Raw genomic sequence first — 18,267 nt, forward strand, 5'->3', positions numbered from 1 at the left:
TTTTTTTTCCTAGCTCCCGTTTTCCTGCTTCCAACTCCTTTTTTTGCTTCCTTTTTTTTGCGAGCATGTCTTTGCAACCACAAAATAGATTTCAAACATAATAAGTACTTTTTGTTCAAAAGTAAGCATAATTGTAGCTAAAAGTATTAGAAATATGCATGAAATATATGATTAAATATGCACATATCAGCTAGACTTGTCGTTCCCTACTTTTTCCGAGATTATAGATTTGTTTGGTTGGATCGTTTCTTACTCAGTTGCTAGGGAAAAGGCGATTGATTATGGAATCGATGATTATGACGATGCTTTGGGTGATTTGGTCCTATAAGAATTTGGTTATTTTTTCTCATTCTAAGTACAAGAAACAATTTATTTTTGACAATATTGTCGAGTTGTCTTTTCGTAGGTTTTATTTTAGGAATTCTAAGGCTAGTAATAACTTGATTGGGTGGTTAACCAATCTAATGTTGCCTTTGTTTGTTTTTTGTGCTAGCCTCTAGCTAGCTTTTTTCTTGGTTTTATGTTGTTCAAAAAAAAATCACTTAAGACTAAACTCCAAAATATCTAGTGTGACTAAGGCCTAAAGTACAACATCAATGTTCACACTAAAATATATAGATATATCAAAGGTTCTTCACCTTTGATATAGATAACAAAACTTCTCTATCTATTGCTTCAACACCTTCTCAATCAGAAATGCCACATCATCATATTGAATATTATTTGACTCAACAATTGTTATTTCCGTAAAGAAAGAAGCATTTGTAAACTTTTTGACGGACCTACTGGATGAAAGATCAACTCTCAGGCCGGCTGACATTTTGGACTTTGGATGGGTCGGAGGGAAGCACACTTGTGTGGATCTTATTGGGGTCTCCCCTCTCGTCGGTTTAAGGAGCGAATGTTTCACAGCGGGGCATGCTGTGTTGAAAGCCGTCGTGTGCAGAGTGGCAAAGCATGAAAATGCATGCATTGAAAATCAACATGTGTTTATACATTTCACATTTTATACATTTAGTTTTCTCGCACCAGAGGTGGTGAAGCTCATCAACAGAGTCTAACGGGTCATGCATTCTAATGTTATATCTTCTAGATCCACAGATATTGTTTTCAAAAGAATTAGTTTTGTCATCCAGAAAGGACTAGCGGTGCAACTTGTTGCCCGGTTGACTTCCGTCGATATGTATTGACTTTTTTTTTCATCAATATTTAATGACATTCGTAGAAAAAAAAAAGTAATAATCAGCACACAAAACGCATATTAGCTTTTAGCTTTAATGTTTTATATCTATTTTAATCAAACAATTTTATAATATTAAAAAAAAAAAAAAAAAAAAAAAACTACCTTATATTTACTTGCTAGTTTTTGTCAAACTATGTTATATTAATCACTTTGATGATGAAAATAGAGTGCGGCTGAAATGATAATTTGCATCCAACAAATTCAAAACCCAAGAAATTGATGTGGTTAGAGTCGCTCTAAGTATAAGGGAGAACGTCGGTGGTGGGACTAGAGGTGTTAAAGTGTTTCACCATATATCCTTATCTCATATTTCAAAATTTAAGATTAATATTTAAAGGAGTTTTTCAATTTTGTGAAAGTACTCCTAGATTTTTTTTATCATTCTCTTTTTTATTTAACAACACTTAAAATTTAGAGATAAGTTTGCCCTTTTTCATAAAGGTTTAATCGAATTTGGTGCGAGTAATGCCGATTTAAATGTCAGATGATCTGCCGTGACATTTTGTATTTGAAGCCTCTTAGTAATATATTTTCTTTTATAGAAGACAACAAGCAACCAACACCATGGTTTTAGAAAATTTGTTACAAAAGATGTAAAGTCCATGGAAATTTACCTGCCAAAAGGTACAATTATAGAAAAGTAATGTTAAATGAGAAGTACTTTGTCACATGTTATCAAGTTGACATAAACTAATAACTTGGACCAAAATTAAATGTTTATAAAAAGATTAATTATGGATATCAAATCATCTTATCATTGTCGTTGAACAAAAAAAACACCGTGACATTGTTAATTCCACAATTCCACAAATAAATAATAAAACAAATCCAGTTTTGGGAGATGCGATTACGGCAAGGTTTCTCTTTAACTTAACCCCAGGGTCACTTTCAGGTTTTTGGGTCTCTTTGACACCTAATAATAAGTAACCGATTTCACGATTGATCCAATCTTTCCATGAAATTAAAGCGATTCTAGAGAGAGAAGATCACGTAATCAAAGATATTCTAGAGAGAGAGAGAGAGAGAGAGAGAGAGAGAGAGGGGAGGGAGGGAGGGAGGGAGAGAACCTTCGATTCTTGTTGTTGTTGAAAATGCCTTCTATCAGTAATGAGTTCTTCAATCTGATTTGAAAGACTTCATATGATTTGGTATGGGCTTAAGAGCTTCGCTTTTCTTGATTATAACTTTTTACCAAACTTTAAATTCATAATTTTTATAGGTTATCAAAGATTTTTTTTCTTGGTTTTTCAGGACTCCGAAATTCTCTCACACACACTAACTCCATTCCAGTTTTCAATCTTGATGAAAAATCTTCTTGATTTTTTAACCTTTATTTCAAGAAATTGGTTGGGTGTATGAAATCGCTGCAGTTAGGTTCTCACATCGTTTCTGGGTTTGAAATTTATCTTCAAGAAACCTTTCAATTCTTTTATATCCTATGTTTCATACATTCCTATGGTTAATTTTGCAGAAAAAAATGGAGGATGAAGGAATGATTCAAGGGGTGGATAAACTAACAACGCCTTCATATTTGGTCGTTGCTTTAGCCGTCAACGGAAATAAAAAAACCAAATATGTGGTTAGATGGGCATTGGATAAATTCGTTCCTGAGGGTATTCTTCTCTTCAAATTGATCCTTGTTCGCCCTAAAATCACTCGAATCCCAACACCCAGTAAGTTTCACTTTCAAAAACCCTTCTCTTCTCATATAATTTCAAAAAAAAAAAAATCCTTAATTTTTTTACAGTGGGTGTTGTTCCTGCTTCACAAGTGCGAGATGATGTAGTAATTGCTTACAAAAAGGAAGTCGAATGGCAAGCATACGAAAAGCTTCTTCCTTTCAAGAACATGTGTGCCAAGAAAAAGGTTTGATTTTTATATGATTTTCTTGATTCTTGATCATAAGATTAAAGTTTTCTTTTTATTTTCAGGTGCAGGTAGAAATCTTGCAAATCGAATCAGATGATGTGGTGGATGCTATAAAACAGGAAATTGTAAAAGGCAATATTAACAAGCTTGTGATTGGAGCTTCATCGAGTGGCATGTTCTCGAGGTACCCAATTCTTTATGCACCTTTTATTCTCTTTTTCCTTTTTTATTATTTTATTTAAATATCGATGTATTCTTGGTGTTCCAGGGGGAAAGGTTTGTCGTCTAGAATATCTGAAAGCATTCCGAGTTTTTGTACAGTGTATGCGATTTCAAAAGGGAAATTATCATCACTCAGGGCTTCTGATTCTGATACCATTGGATCGAGTAAAGATGATAACAGTAGTGATTCAAGTTCTGTCACCAATTCTTCAAGAACAGGTACCTCGTATAATCATGAAAAAGAACACCTTTGACTTACTAGGTCAACGAGATTGATTTTCTAAGTCAATTTCGATATAAATTCTTCTATTTTCTTCAAAAAATTCACAACCCATTAAAGACTATAACAATTAGAATGAGTAGAAAGATGTTGGTATCAAATATAAATCAAGATTCATACGAATTATAATTCTGATAATTATGGATTTGACCTCAAAAGTCCAAAAAAAATTATTTTTTAATTTATAATTTTGCAACAGAGTGGACAGACCAAGGGTCAGCTGCTACTTCCTTTTCACAGTTCTTTTCAACTTCACTACCAATGCAACGATTCGAAGCACTTTCATCTATAAACCGGACCCTTCACCAAAGAACCAGTTCGTTCGAAAATCCCGAGAAAAATACCGACTTTTATCGGGCAAATAGTAACGATTTCAGCACCAGAAGCTTCGGGACTGAAAACCATTCTTGGACATCCGATCAAGCTTCCAGTTCTTACGCCCATTCAGAAATTTCAACAGAAATTCAGGTTTCTTCTCTATCAATTGCATCCAAACCTTGATTCAGGGTTCTAGCAAGCTCTAATTTTGTCAAACACTCGATGTGTAGGGTAATAATGTCGATTTTGAGCTGGAAAAACTTCGAGTTGAACTCCGACACGTTCGCGGGATGTATGCAATTGCACAAAATGAGTCTTTTGATGCGTCCCGAAAGGTAATTTCCATTTTCCCTCTTCAAATCTTAATTTTTTTTTTAAAAACCTCATCGATTTTGATACCCGTTTGACTGTTTTCTGTCAGCTAAAAGATCTTAAAGAACGACAGGCAGAGGAATCGATTAAGCTCAAGGAGTTAAAAGCTAAAGAAGAGGAAGCAAAAACGTTAGCTGAACAAGAGAAGCAGGAGCACGAAAAAGCTAAAAGACAAGCGGAATATGTAAAAGAATGTCTAAGAAGAGAAGCTGCCGTGAGGAAAGATGCAGAAGAGAAGGCGTACCAGGAACATCGAGAGAAAGAAAAGCTTCTGGATGCCATAATCGGGAGTTCTCCCCACTACCAAAAATTCACCTGGGAAGAAATCGTGGATGCTTGTTCTTCGTTTTCTGAAGATCTTAAGATAGGAACGGGAGGGAACGGAATTGTGTACAAATCGAGCTTTCATCATACAGTTGCTGCTGTGAAAGTTCTTCATTCTCAGGAAGCTCACAGAACCAAACAATTTCAGCAGGAGGTATGAAATATGATTCCAATTTAACTAATAAAGATTTGTAGAAGCCCATACTGAAACCTAATCAATGATGTTGCAGCTTGAAGTGTTGAGCAGAATACGGCATCCCCATTTGCTGATTCTTATCGGTGCGTGTGTGGATCATGGTTGCTTAGTTTATGAATACATGGAAAACGGGAGCTTAGACGAGAGATTATTTCGCAAAAACAACACGCCTCCAATCCCGTGGTTCGATAGGTTCCGAATCGCATGGGAAATAGCATCAGCCCTAGTTTTCCTTCACAACGCAAAGCCAAAATCGATTGTTCATCGTGACCTAAAACCAGCAAACATATTACTCGATAGAAATCTCGTGAGCAAGATCGGTGATGTTGGTCTCTCCACAATGCTTCAATCAGACTCATGTTCCACAAGCACTGTGTACAAGGACACGGGACCCGCGGGAACGTTTTGTTACATCGATCCAGAGTATCAACGAACGGGACTCGTTTCTCCAAAATCAGACGTTTATGCTTTGGGTATGGTGATTTTGCAGCTGCTGACAGCCAAACCGGCGATAGGGATAACAGATGCTGTGGAAACTGCTATTGAAGATGATGAGTTAGCGATGGTGCTAGATCCTGAAGCTGGTGAGTGGCCGATTGATGAGGCAAAAGAGTTGGCCGTTTTAGGGTTGAGGTGCACTGAAATTCGCCGGAAAGATAGGCCGGATTTGAAGAATACTGTCCTTCCTGTATTGGAAAGACTGAAAGCCGTCACCGGTGAAGCTCAAAGGATCGCATCCATGACAAGTACCACCCCTCCGAACCATTTCATATGCCCGATACTCAAGGTATGCTTGCTTTTTGAAAATTAAAAGGATGAGTAAATTACAGTTTTGGTCCTTCTACTATATCATTGTTTAAACAGGGTATAGAAATTTGATTTTTTGTTCTTCTTTGCCCTTAAATAACTTTGTTTTCATGCAGGATGTTATGGTTGATCCTTGTGTTGCTGCTGATGGTTACACTTATGATCGCAGGGCCATGGAGAAATGGCTGGAGGGGAGTGATACTTCCCCCATGACCAATTTACCATTACCGAGTAGAAGCTTAACACCAAATTACACACTTCTTTCCGCAATAATGGAATGGAAATCAAGTAAACAACGATTTGAGTAAGTATTTTTGGTGGAATCCCATTTTTTAGGATTGTTTAGTTTAGGTACATATATTTTTGTTTGAGTTAGATGCCATTTTGGGTCTTGATATATAGAACCTTGAGCTTAAAAAGCTTATATAAATGTTATAAATGTATATATTTTGACTTCAAAACATGTACCCAATGCCGTGAATATAGTAAGTACATGATGAGCTTGTGACTGTAAAACATGATTCAAGGATAAGAAGCCAAAACGATGTGCTTGATATGTACAAGTATGTATCATGCAAATATGTATCGGGGCACGTATGTGTACAATCAAGAAAGTAATGTGAGTGAGTTTTTTTGAGTTTTTTTTAGTGCAATACCGTTTTTAATTGTTTTATGTGCATATGTTTGTTTTGATTTGGATGCTATGTTTTGAAAATCCTATATAATTGGTATGCATGCACATGTTTTTGGCTCCAAAATACTGCAAATACTACACCATTTGAGCCTGGGTTCTTGAACAAATATTATTATTGATATGTTCACACCCAAGGTTGGCTGTGGTACAACAACATTGTACTTTTTACAAGAAATAATGCATAATATAATTTGCTTAAACAAGATTGGTACTTTGTCTATTCATCATCATGAAAATATTATAAGTGTTATTATCGAAATAGTACGTAGGTAAACATCTAAAATATGGAAGTGTAACGATTTAGCTTTCGTTGAGGCGACGACCCCTGCCACGAAAAGTTGCTCCATTTTGTGGAGTCACTGTGTTTGTTTCCCCCTCACGACTGTCCCTCGTTGTGGTCCCACCAACGCGATAACTTCTCCCTCGGAAAGCAACTCCGGTGGCCGGGTCCCTCTGAACCGGACTATTCATTTGGTATCCCTTACCCCAATACGCAACGAGCTTGTGGCTATAAAACAAGATTCAAGGATAACAACCCAAACATTGTGCATGATATGTACAAGTATGTAATAATGTATCTTACATATTTATGTATCAAGCGTAACTTAACTATGTGGCTGATAAGTTGATATCGGACATAATACATATCATAGTAGTTATGCCTGATACATACGTTGTTTCCATTTTTTTTTCTGCTACTTGAAGTTGCTAGAATTGAATGAAAAAAATGCAAAGGAGGATACACCCAAAGAGGAGTCTTGCAGAAATCTCTGCCACCAGCAAGAGGGTGAAGAACCGTCAAGAAGTAATATAAATGGCCAACACCAATTCCCAGTAAATCCGGCATCAATGGATTCCCAAACACTAAATCTAATGCAAGCATAGCCCAAGGTAAATAGAACCCCTACATTCTTGCATTCAAAAAAACCATTAAACCATCATAATATATTAAAAGATCTTCACAAATAAGAGAGAATCAAGATACCTTCAACTCTACGAGACCTTGAATGTTAATACGTGTGTTAGGGAGCTCACGACTCCAGACATAAACAATCATGAACACCAACGAGGCTCCCATGAAGGGAGACCAAAGAAATGGAACAGCAGCCATAGCCTAAAAAAGACACCATTTATCATCATCATCCATATTCTTAACTAAAACATTATCATCATCATAAAAAAGACATGTTCTTTGCTACCATACCAGTAGCGAGAATGATCCAAAGAAGAACATCCATACATAATCTGCTGTCCTCTTGTCGAAAGGACCCCTCTCTAAAGAAACCCCATAACGTAATCTTGAACAAAAAACACTTTAACTTTAAAGAAAATTCAACTTCCATGTAGTGGCAAAAACGGTATAAGATTGGGAAAAAGTTTACATCATCAGTAGGTGAAACGCAAATGGTAAAGAGAAAGGTCCGAGGAAAAAGAAGTTTGTTATAAGCCTCCAAATCTGCACCACAACAATATTACAAGTAGCACTATTTGTGTAGAAGTAAATAAAAAAAATCAGCGAGCTAGTGAAGTTTACCTGAAATTGCTTGAAAACGTCTTTGTAAACGAGAGCTATGGTATGAGGGTAGTAAAGCCCAAGCTGATAGGCTCCGGTTGTTGCAAAACATATGGTTGCATATGTCTTGGCCACAGGGGGCAGAGAATTATAATACCTGATTATATATTTATCAGCAAATTTCTTAAACATCTATCTTCTTACAAAAAATAACGAATTTAACAAAAAAATGGTAGAGAAGAGGGTTTACTCCTTAGGGGTAGTCATTGTTGCTGATGGAGTTTAATTCTTCTGTAATCGATTATGAATTTAATGAATGGATTTATGTATCTACAAATATTTAAAAGATTATCAGTTCTAAAGATGGGAAATCCCACCAAAGACTTTTGGAGTCATTAGAGGACCCAATATAACTTTTTTTTTTGGTTGGTTCTGCACGGCAGACAAATAGACTTGGTCAACCATTAAAAGGAGACTTTCATATTGACTCATAGTCGACTTATGGAGTGGCGGATTAAAACAAAATGCCAGGCATATATGATTTTATGGGTAGCAGCACATAGAAAAAATCATATTACCCCAGAAAATTTATCAAAAAGTTTTCATTATGCCAAAAAATTTAAAGGGTATTACGGGCTACCCCGAGCTACCATGTAGGTCCATCCTTGCTTACCAAAAATATTGTCATTTCAACGTCTCATCATCACCATTTATCTAGGAAATACTTACCTCATCATCACCATTTATCTAGGAAATACTTACCACTCCATGTAATCATTTTATTCTTATTTTATAATCATTTAAACACAAAGTTACATTCATAAAGTTAAATACAAATTACATTCATAAATTATTTTTTATTTTTTTTTATTCAATCGTAAATATATTATATAAAAGATTATAAATCATGTGTAGTTTTTTTTTTTTTTTTTAAACAACAAATTCAATTGTATATTGTTACACTGTTAAGAACCCACATACCACATGTCTGAGGTCAGTGTGCACAACTCCACGCATATGCCACACATCACAACACCCTTAGCGTGGGAGGTGTACCCACAAGCCTAATAAAATAAAAATGCACAAAATAACATAAAACAAATTTCATTTAGTTTTGTAAACTCACGCTATTGTTCATAATGTCTACAATTTTGTGAAGAAAAAAAAAAGTCTATGTATATACATTTAATAGGAATTTACAAATAAATACATGGGTATAGATAAATCAGGGGCAAAACCATCATTTCCTATCTGATCAACCTATGTTTCAGGGCCCGAAGCAAACAAACTAATAAGACCACGAAAGACTTGCGCAGAGAGCTTTTGTGCGTGAAGTATCTCACCATCCACATTCCACACACTCTCCTCCCCAGAAGAAGTAAATGTGAAAGTCGTAGTCTGTAGAAAATAAACAAAATGTTTTCAGTACAATAAGGATATGTTTTTTATTCCAGTTTCTTTATATAAAAAAAAATTACTTTATGGTGTTCAACAAAATCGAAATTCAGTGGTGTTCCACCTTTCCTTGCTAGCTGCGTGAGATGCCTACATACGACCAACGAAACGTCATTAGTCACATTTAGGAGAAAACCGGCCAAAACAGAACAGGTTGTACTGTGTTTGACTTAGACAGTGACACATATAGAGAGAAGTTGCATGTTTTTACCATAAATAGAAAGCACGAGGACAATCTTTGATCAAAATAAGATGCAGGAAACCGTCTGCAAGGTGTGCATCAGCCACCAACCCATCGGGTGCTTTTTCATTTCTGCAAGAGATTACAGCAGCCCCAATGCTAAGAAACCTTCCTTTAACTCTCACCCAATTTGATTCTTTTTGTGGGTCCCGTGTTTCCATTTGTGGTGTGACAGGTGTATTACAAATATCACATTTGGCACGACACGGCACTCTTTCAGACTCCTTAGATAAACCCCAAAAAGCCTTTACCCTTCTTGCATTCGCACCCGCATTTGTTTTTTCTGCTTCTACTTTCATATATGCTACTTTTGCCTCATATGACCTTCCAAGATAAGATATATCAACACAACTAACATGACTTAATACAGAAAGAACGACTTAACAGATAAAGCCACCAAGGCATACCTGTGCCTAAGGAAGACTTTTGTTCCCGCATAATCATATCGCTTTGGACCCATCCAGCGATATTTCTCGCTTTCTGTAATTACATCTCCATAAAATCCATAACTGGTAAAATCCAAGAAAACAAAGAAAAAGTTGAGAGGAAAGCTTCAATCTTTCTAAAAAAAAAACAAGTGAAATTACGAATCTACCCTGCAAAAGAAGCTGCATAGCGTACACGTGGATCTTTTCCGGATTGTGATTTTTCCCATCTGACTACTTGAGCTATATCAAGACATAACCGTTTACCCAAGATTATTTGTAGTGCTGATGTCATCGGATCCCGAACTCCAGTTGTGCTGTTAAAAAAAAGTCAAAGGGAATTCACACATAAACACAACCAAGTAGGATGCTATAAATAAAAGTACATTGCTATTTCTTGAATTTAACAGGAAGTTACCATATTACAATAGCATCGGTAGAACCAGAAGGAATAAGCCCAAATCGAAATCTCTCATTTGGAAAAGACATTTCAGAATCTTCATCTGCTTAAAGAACATAATATAATAAGTGAATCATATCCCAAAATAAATTAAAACAAAAAAAATGGAGACTCGAGAAGAAAGATGAGTACTTATATTATTCACGGGTTGTGATCCACCGAGTGGCGAACCGGAGAGAAGTGGAGACTCATCTTCTCTAGAAACCGAAGGCTCTGTAATCGTGACCGTTGGATCATGAGGTAATACATCACTTTCTGATTCATCATCTGGAGGGGAAGGTGGATATGGAGCTTTATGTCTTGACAACAGAATTCCATTCAGAATCTCATTGAAAAATCCATCACCACCCTAAATTTTCATAAATTTCAAAATTTTCAAAAGATACCCCAATTTATTTAGGAATATAAATATATAATTACTTACAACAGCTACGATTCCATCATATGAATTAAGCTCCTTGTCTGACATAGAAGCCATAGCCTCGAAAGCATGTCCAGCCCTTTCTGTAACTGTAACCTATCGAAAAACAAAAGTTAACATTTTGGATAAGTTATATATATTTATAATATCACCAATTTTAAGTTAAAGACACCCAAATCATCTCATATTTTATGTAATGAGACACAAACCTTTGTTTTCACTTTGGCTTGCGAAAAAATTGGAGCTAAACTCAACCAAGTTCGACATCCATTTCCTTTTCCACTTCCTGGATTAACATAAACCTAAAACAACAGAAACAAAACATATAGTAAGATAGATACCTCTGTAAAAGGGTTATTCTTCCAGCAACCTCTGATTTGTATTTACATATCATAAGAGAAAAATCCACATACATTGGAATTAGAATTTACAACTCTCACACTGTTATTAGAAGTTAAGAACATACCAAAAGATTCTTAGGCCGGTGAGTTTCCATGGTTAGAAAACCGCTCAACCGGTTCACCCACATTTGACATGTCGGTTTATCCATGTGACCGAATGTATAAACGATTGGAGCCCAAAGAGAAGGTTGACTCTTTGACCTATCGACACCATGCACTGTGAATCGATACATCTAAAAGCAATGCACCCAAGAAACTAATCAATTTCACCAAAAAAATAAAAAACAAACAAGGAAATCCAAGAAATCAATAAAAAGGTGTGCACTTTTTTAACCTCGGACGCATGACCCAATAGGCATCCTGGATTTGTGAGAAGGGTTTCATGTACTAAACCCCAATCTATAAACTCAACAGCATACACGTCTGAGATGTTGATTGATGTATTATTTCGGGAAAGAATTTGTATTCCCAAACAAGTTGACCTGTCTTCGTGGTCCTTGAAGTTGAACAAACAGTTATACATATTAACAATCGATCAGAACAAATTCAGACGAGTGTGGACTAAATCAGTTTCATAGGAAAATCAAATTGACGCTTTGAAAAAATCTCAAAAGATAACAAAAGCAGTTTAATGTAACCTGGAAAAACTAACATTGCAAAGGGAATCCATCAATTTCCAAGATAACCCATCTGGTTTAAGGGTTAGAGAAACCTCTCCAACGTGATCCAAGAAGAAACTGGAAGTCAAAATCGAGGGTTCTTCGGCACCAATAAATTGGGTATTTGCTTGAGAATCGTCATCTCTCGTGACAAAATCACCGATTCTCTCCATACGAGATAAAACCCACAAAACAAAGAAAAAAAAGGAAAACAACGATATCAGAACTTTCTGAAACGGGAAATAGTGATTTCCGAAGATCTCTTGAAAAATTCAATCTTTAAGTCAAAACTAACAAAATAGGGATTGCGCGATTTGGGTGAAAGAGGAGTCAAACCTTGATTTGTTTTTTAATTGAAGGGGATCTTTATCAAGGTTTGATGCCGATTTACAGGGGAGAGGGAAAGAGAAATAGAAATAGAAAGATCAAGATGAAGAAAGAAATGTATTTTTACTTTTTATATTTGACGTAAACAGATAACAAGAATAAAGTTAACGAATAACATGTGCGTTTTTGAGTTTCGTGCCCTGATGCCTGGTGCGAGTGTGCGCCTATCATTTGAGAAAAAGTTAAAACTGTGTATTTTGGTCTAATAAAAGGCTAAAGGGTTCTCATGGTTTGATTCAAACTTGAAGCCATTTGGATTTTGCTCATAATTCATAATTTATAAATTTTAATAAACCCTATGACATCTGACCTATTGTCTCAAAGAGCATAAAAAATTTATTTGATACATAATGAGGATATTTTTAATTTTTTGCATCATATTCATATAGACCAAAGACTAGTTGTCCAAAAGAGAAAAAAAATGTTCAATTAACATTACACAACAAACGCTTATACAAAGAACACAATGACTGTATTAAAGTTGACAGAAATCATATCACAAATGGAGACTCTAATAAGAATAAATGAGGTTTAGAAATTTAGAAAAAAATGTGGAAAAGATCATCCTTAGACCTATTATATATGGTCTAAGGATATACAGTGATGACCTCCACATCATCCATACTCGGGCTTCTGACAGAGTATTGGAAAGTCCATCCATAGCACGCACCAGCATGCGTGCCATTTTTATCCACTGCAAAAATAGCGCCCACAAAATTTGGATACTTTTTTGCTATTCGAGATATTGCATCTTTGGCAGCAACCCTTGGCTCCATTCCTAATCGCATACTCTCCACTACTTGATAACTACAATCAATTTCATATAAATCAAATAACAAGTCAAAATTGGTTGATTCAAAAAAAGGTCTTAAAATTTTATGGCATGATTGGAAAATATAAAATATACTTTACTACTATAAGATTTACCATGGCAGGAAACGCATCATAATATCACCATCACCAGTTGCACCACAAGCTCCAACCTCATCATCACCATATGCAGAAGATCCAGCAATTGGTCCATCACCAACCCTACACTCAATAAATGCTTTATAAATTATAATCCTTTCAGCATAATTCATAATTATGTGTGTGTGTGTGTGTGTGTGAAATACCCACCTGCCAGGGATCTTAAAACTAGCACCATTCGTTGATGTGCCAACAGCAATGTGTCCAGACTGAAACCAGAACAAAATTTATTCAAAAGAAAAATAAAACATTAAAAAAAAAGGAGTGTATAAGTAAAAATGTACTTTATCAAATATTGCCATGGATATGGTGTCATGGTTGTGAAAATCTACATAAGATGATTTCATTCTGATATGTTCTGCTACATCCTCCACCAAACATGTCTTCTCACCAACATTTACATCTTTTTTCCTATAATAAGGACCACAGCTGTTTTCAGGTACAACATTTTTTCTAAAATTAGGTTGACATTGATTTTCTTTCCATTTAATCCATTTTTCCATTGATTCTGTTGAGCTAAGATTTGAAGGTCCTGGAAGACCCATTGAAATGGCAAAGGCTGAAGCTTGATCTCCCACAAGCATAGTGTGTTGTGTGTAAAGCATTACTAATCTTGCAGCTTTGATGCCATCTTTCACATATCTCATGCCTGCAACAGCTCCAACCTCCATTGTTGCCTATATGAATCTTACCATGGTTTTCACTTTCAGACAAAATCAAGCACAAGATGCATGCAGTGTTAAGTGTTGTTACCCCATTCATGATCAAGGCATCAATTGTTGTTTCACTATTCTCATCTGGACTTCCACCAGGTCCAACTGTTTGATATAATTGATTTTCAAGAAAGTGTAAATTTCAGTAATGAGTAACAAAAAATTGAATCATTGCTGATTAATATTGCTTTGAAGAAACCTACCTGTACCATCACATCTAAGCACTTCACAAGTAGAACAACCTTCAACAACTGCATCAATGGAAGATGATCCACCATTAACAGCCCTCCATCCAGCTCTTACAGCTTCTAAGAAGGGCCAGGTGCTCACTACTAATGGAAAGTTAATTGAACTCTTAACCTCATGTCCTGTTGCCTAATGAAAAACAGAGAAACTGAGAATATAACATATTGCATTCCAAATCCCTTATAAGTTTTCAATAAAAAGAGTCATTTCTCACTGTTATGATTATAATCCACTTTTGATTAGTATGTTTGGTTTCAAAACTCCTAAATCTAAAAGATCACATTGGAAATTGGAAAGTGAAGATAAATAAGATGTGCTATTTGCAGTCCATTTCATATGACCTAAGGCATCCATAATGCATTGATATCTATAGAGTTTAATGGATTGACACATCATTATTATAACTTTCATACAACTATACCATTTTTTTTTCCTACAATTCATTGAACTCTAAAAGTTTAAAGAAACATCTATTTTAAACTTAAAAAAGTTTCCTTTTTTTTATTGAACTCTTCAATGGCTATTGAATTCCATATCCATCAAAGACCAACATAGTATCCCACTATGGTTTGAATTTAATCCATTAAATGCCAACTAATCATTCCAACTCATTCAAGTTGTACATTAAACTATGCATTGTGGATGCTATAACAACAGATTAGAATCCATAACCGCTAATTAATTCCATTTTTGAAAAGAAATCCACAAATTTGTTTTCCGTGCCCGGCACTTACCTAATACAGAACTGAGATACTGAAACTAAGAGAAACATCCCAGCAGATAAACCGATCATATGATTTAGAAAAGCAGACAACATGCATATAACTAAAATCCCCAATTTGGCTGGGGTATTGCCACTGATTGAGTCAATAGTAGTTCATAACTTCATATCCAGAGACACAGATATAATTCAGAGATGAGACGAAAGTAGTTCACACCCATAAACAGACACACAGATATATCTACGTATGCAGTTAAAAGATATCACCGTGGAGAGAAGAGCCATGAGAAGGAGAATCAAGATGGCCGCCATTTTCACCTCCGTTGCTTTGGCGGATGGAGTGTTTACACTTTACAGTTTACCGATGAGGTCCGTTAATTGCCAGGAGGGGGCTTTTTCTCATAAGTTTAGTAAATTACAACTTTGGTCCTTCTACTTATAACCAAGTCGCAAAATTGTTTATAAAAAAAATAAAATAAAATAAAATAAAAAACTTAGTCAAAACCACTAATAAAAAAGTCAAATATAAAAATATAAAAAGTTTAATAACCTAATCATCATACTTAATGAATGGAAGAGTCACAGGGTCTGACATTTTTAGGGCGTGTTTTACAAAATTAACTGATAGCGGGTAACTTATAGCGGGTAACGGGTAATTTGTAGCTCTTAGCGTTTTGTTAAATGCTACATGAAGTAACATTTGGATTTTGAGCATTTTGTTTAAACAAAACGCTAAAAGCTTGTGGTGTCAAACAAACATTTCTGTTTAAAACGAAACGTTTTGTTAAACGCTAAAAGTAAGAAGCTCTTAAACGCTCCGTAACATGTACCCTTAGGCTATGCATCAAATTTCTTATAATTATTTTCATTTCTTTTTAAATAATTAGTTTTTATATTAATGTTTATAATTCTCTAATTTCAGTTTTTAATCATTATTTAACACATTTTATTTTTTATTCATTTATATTATAATGTCTAAATTTAACTCTCTTATCATATAAAATAGATTTGTTATAAATTATTATAATTGTTGCCTTTTTATTTTTTATTAGTTTTGTATTAACCATATGTGGTCGTCATGGCCTCACATAATTAATTAATCTTTACATACATAGTATTTTTTTTTCTCTCTTATTACTATAAACATCAAGAAAAAAATATATTAAAAAAAGCATAATTATAACTTTACCACAATAACTAAAAATTACAGTTTTTATTTACTACTAGCGCATTCAGTGGAATATATGCATTAAGTATAACATTATACAATATCTTTTATCCAATAGAACTTCTGATTTGTTGTTGTGCCAATGTGGCAAAACTATATGCATTAAATGTGATTCTTGTAAATCAACTTTCACGTAATGACTATTATGAACGTGGATGATAACAATGTGGCAAAACGATAACAATAGATCTATGATGTGAGATGTCTTGCAGACCATGCCAAAGCGGAAAAACATGACGATGAACCTTGTTATCTAAAAAATAGACAATCACACCATATTGTTAGCAATGAGGAAACCCGTATCCGACATAATCATCCAATATTCATTTTGCACAAAACTCAATCCAGTAAAATTAAACAAGTGATGTAAGTTGTTTATATAATCCTGAAAAACCATTGCATACTAAGTTTTCTTCAGTTTTCTAAGCGGAATGAATGGTTAAGTTGAAAAAAACAACAAAGTATATTAATTTTTAGACAAATTTCAGAAATAGTCATTTTACTTTCCGAAAAGTAATATGTTGAAGATATCTTTTAGAAACGTTTCAGATATGCCTATGTGGTTTTCAAAAAATTGCATAGTTGATCCTCCAAACGTTAAATATATAATTTTTGAGCATTTTTTAAATGACCAATGTGTCCTTGGATCCAGTGTAAAAAGATAATAAACCTCAGGGACCATTCTTGTAACTTCAAATTTTAACCCACAGATGGCTACAGCGCATTAGATGTGTTCTTTGTCTATAAACGATCCTGCAACATAAATTATGATCAAAAGGAGAGTGATTACAACCATGTGTACTAATATGTATGTGAATACACTAGCGTTTTAGGAGCTTGGTATAAAAAGACGAGGCTAGCCTAGGGTTGTCGATTTTCTTAAGGTTCGCCTCAAAGGGCGAGTAAAAGTGTGTTTAAGGTATAGTGTAGGGGAATATCTTCTTGAGTGAATATGTTTGCTTACCAAAGAACTTCTAGCCCAATGGTATCCGATGTTGCCCTCCCTTCTTGAGGTTGAGGACTTAAGTCCCGTAGTGGACATATGTGGATTTAAGTAGTAGTATAGATTTGCAGTTTAAAAAAAATGAATATGTTTACTTCTCCACCAGCTTTGAAGAGAGCATCATACCATACTATATTATAAATGAAGCATTTTTTCTTTCACCACATTCATTTGAAACTTCCAACTTTTCATATTTTCATATAATATACTTAATTTATTAACTTAAATATGTTTTTAGTTGTAAACATTATCATATGATATACTTAATGAAAGAATTTGAGACTTATCAATATGACATACTTAATTTGTTAACTTTAATATATAGTTAAATAAATAACCTACATTAATATATCAAATAAGCTTAAAATTTTAGTGTAAAATTTAAAACATAAAGTAAAATATCAAATAATATTTAAAAAAATTCAATATATATTTGTTAACATAGTTAAAAGGAAAACATTAAATATAATAATAATAAAAGAACCTAGATTGATGAATCGAATTAACTAAAAGGTGTCTAAAAACTATATTGTAACAATAATTTTTAACCTGCACAGTGCAACGCGCGGGAATTCATCTAGTATGGAATAAAAAGAAAGAAAGATCAAGGGTTTGAGAGAAAATGTAGTTGAGGGTTAGGTTTGATACAATATTATGTTTCATTGGAGTTTCATCAACAAAACACGACGGATTTTGGTTTCCAACCATAATCCCCAACGAGGCTAGTTACTGATGATAACACAAAGAAAGGGGATGGGGGAGGGGGAGAAGAGAGAGCGAGAGAGCAAGTTGAGGAAGAAAGATTTGTTAGCCGAACATATGTTTATTATGTATCTATATAGGTTGTATTATTTCCTTTGTATCGGCTCACCCATTTATTGTGGATGAAGAAGACGGTTGTGATAAAGGAGCCGTCGAGTAAGGTTTAAATAAAGAGGGTAATGGTAATACCATGTAATTTCTCATCGTGATCTTCTCATTAATACGAAACATATATACTAAAATACAACAGTTGTGTAACATCCATAAATTTTACGCCGAATTTAAACTTTTTCAATCATAAATAAAAATAAAATAGCATTGTTTACAAAAATGTTTTC

The 18,267-nt window shown here is 34.6% G+C and overlaps 4 protein-coding genes across 11 annotated transcripts; 1 reads left to right on the forward strand and 3 right to left on the reverse strand.

The window, feature by feature from the left end:
* Nucleotides 1-2,258: 2,258 nt before the first annotated feature.
* Nucleotides 2,259-6,271, forward strand: LOC145088727 (U-box domain-containing protein 35-like). 5 transcript variants are annotated; one of them, XM_079027124.1, is made up of 11 exons: nt 2,259-2,391; nt 2,495-2,636; nt 2,715-2,916; nt 2,991-3,109; nt 3,175-3,296; nt 3,381-3,553; nt 3,814-4,082; nt 4,163-4,267; nt 4,354-4,782; nt 4,859-5,611; nt 5,748-6,271. In XM_079027124.1, exons 3-11 carry the CDS (start codon nt 2,721-2,723, stop codon nt 5,937-5,939), a joined length of 2,358 nt encoding a protein of 785 aa, XP_078883250.1. In that variant the 5' UTR covers nt 2,259-2,391; nt 2,495-2,636; nt 2,715-2,720; the 3' UTR covers nt 5,940-6,271. The 5 variants fall into 5 exon arrangements, with proteins under 5 accessions (XP_078883250.1, XP_078883248.1, XP_078883253.1 ...); XM_079027122.1 differs by having other exon boundaries at nt 2,495-2,617; XM_079027127.1 differs by having other exon boundaries at nt 2,495-2,617; nt 5,801-6,271.
* Nucleotides 6,272-6,420: 149 nt separating this feature from the next.
* On the reverse strand, nt 6,421-8,239 carry LOC145088728 (derlin-1-like). Its single transcript, XM_079027128.1, has 7 exons — nt 8,089-8,239; nt 7,860-7,995; nt 7,708-7,781; nt 7,530-7,623; nt 7,311-7,439; nt 7,069-7,229; nt 6,421-6,833 (listed from the first exon to the last, which is right to left on the reverse strand). The coding sequence occupies exons 1-7, from the start codon at nt 8,103-8,105 to the stop codon at nt 6,626-6,628; spliced, it is 819 nt and encodes a 272-aa protein (XP_078883254.1). The 5' UTR covers nt 8,106-8,239; the 3' UTR covers nt 6,421-6,625.
* A 687-nt stretch (nt 8,240-8,926) lies between these two features.
* Nucleotides 8,927-12,374, reverse strand: ACD5 (Diacylglycerol kinase family protein). 2 transcript variants are annotated; one of them, XM_079027129.1, is made up of 12 exons: nt 11,894-12,374; nt 11,567-11,737; nt 11,307-11,474; nt 11,050-11,142; nt 10,844-10,936; nt 10,552-10,768; nt 10,378-10,462; nt 10,130-10,276; nt 9,942-10,043; nt 9,505-9,858; nt 9,317-9,383; nt 8,927-9,236 (listed from the first exon to the last, which is right to left on the reverse strand). In XM_079027129.1, the coding sequence occupies exons 1-12, from the start codon at nt 12,071-12,073 to the stop codon at nt 9,099-9,101; spliced, it is 1,815 nt and encodes a 604-aa protein (XP_078883255.1). In that variant the 5' UTR covers nt 12,074-12,374; the 3' UTR covers nt 8,927-9,098. The 2 variants fall into 2 exon arrangements, with proteins under 2 accessions (XP_078883255.1, XP_078883256.1); XM_079027130.1 differs by having other exon boundaries at nt 11,576-11,737; nt 11,894-12,371.
* A 326-nt stretch (nt 12,375-12,700) lies between these two features.
* LOC145088730 (N-terminal nucleophile aminohydrolases (Ntn hydrolases) superfamily protein) lies at nt 12,701-15,323 on the reverse strand. Of its 3 annotated transcripts, XM_079027131.1 has the most exons (7): nt 15,204-15,323; nt 14,173-14,344; nt 14,010-14,074; nt 13,541-13,933; nt 13,407-13,465; nt 13,215-13,319; nt 12,701-13,094 (listed from the first exon to the last, which is right to left on the reverse strand). In XM_079027131.1, exons 1-7 carry the CDS (start codon nt 15,246-15,248, stop codon nt 12,875-12,877), a joined length of 1,059 nt encoding a protein of 352 aa, XP_078883257.1. In that variant the 5' UTR covers nt 15,249-15,323; the 3' UTR covers nt 12,701-12,874. The 3 variants fall into 3 exon arrangements, with proteins under 3 accessions (XP_078883257.1, XP_078883258.1, XP_078883259.1); XM_079027132.1 differs by having other exon boundaries at nt 13,541-14,074; nt 14,950-15,313; XM_079027133.1 differs by lacking the exons at nt 14,173-14,344; nt 15,204-15,323 and having other exon boundaries at nt 13,541-13,943.
* Nucleotides 15,324-18,267: the final 2,944 nt, after the last annotated feature.

The sequence above is a fragment of the Lactuca serriola genome, chromosome 2 (assembly GCF_051521515.1).
Source record: "Lactuca serriola cultivar US96UC23 chromosome 2, Lser_US96UC23_V15, whole genome shotgun sequence".
Lineage (NCBI taxonomy): Eukaryota > Viridiplantae > Streptophyta > Magnoliopsida > Asterales > Asteraceae > Lactuca > Lactuca serriola.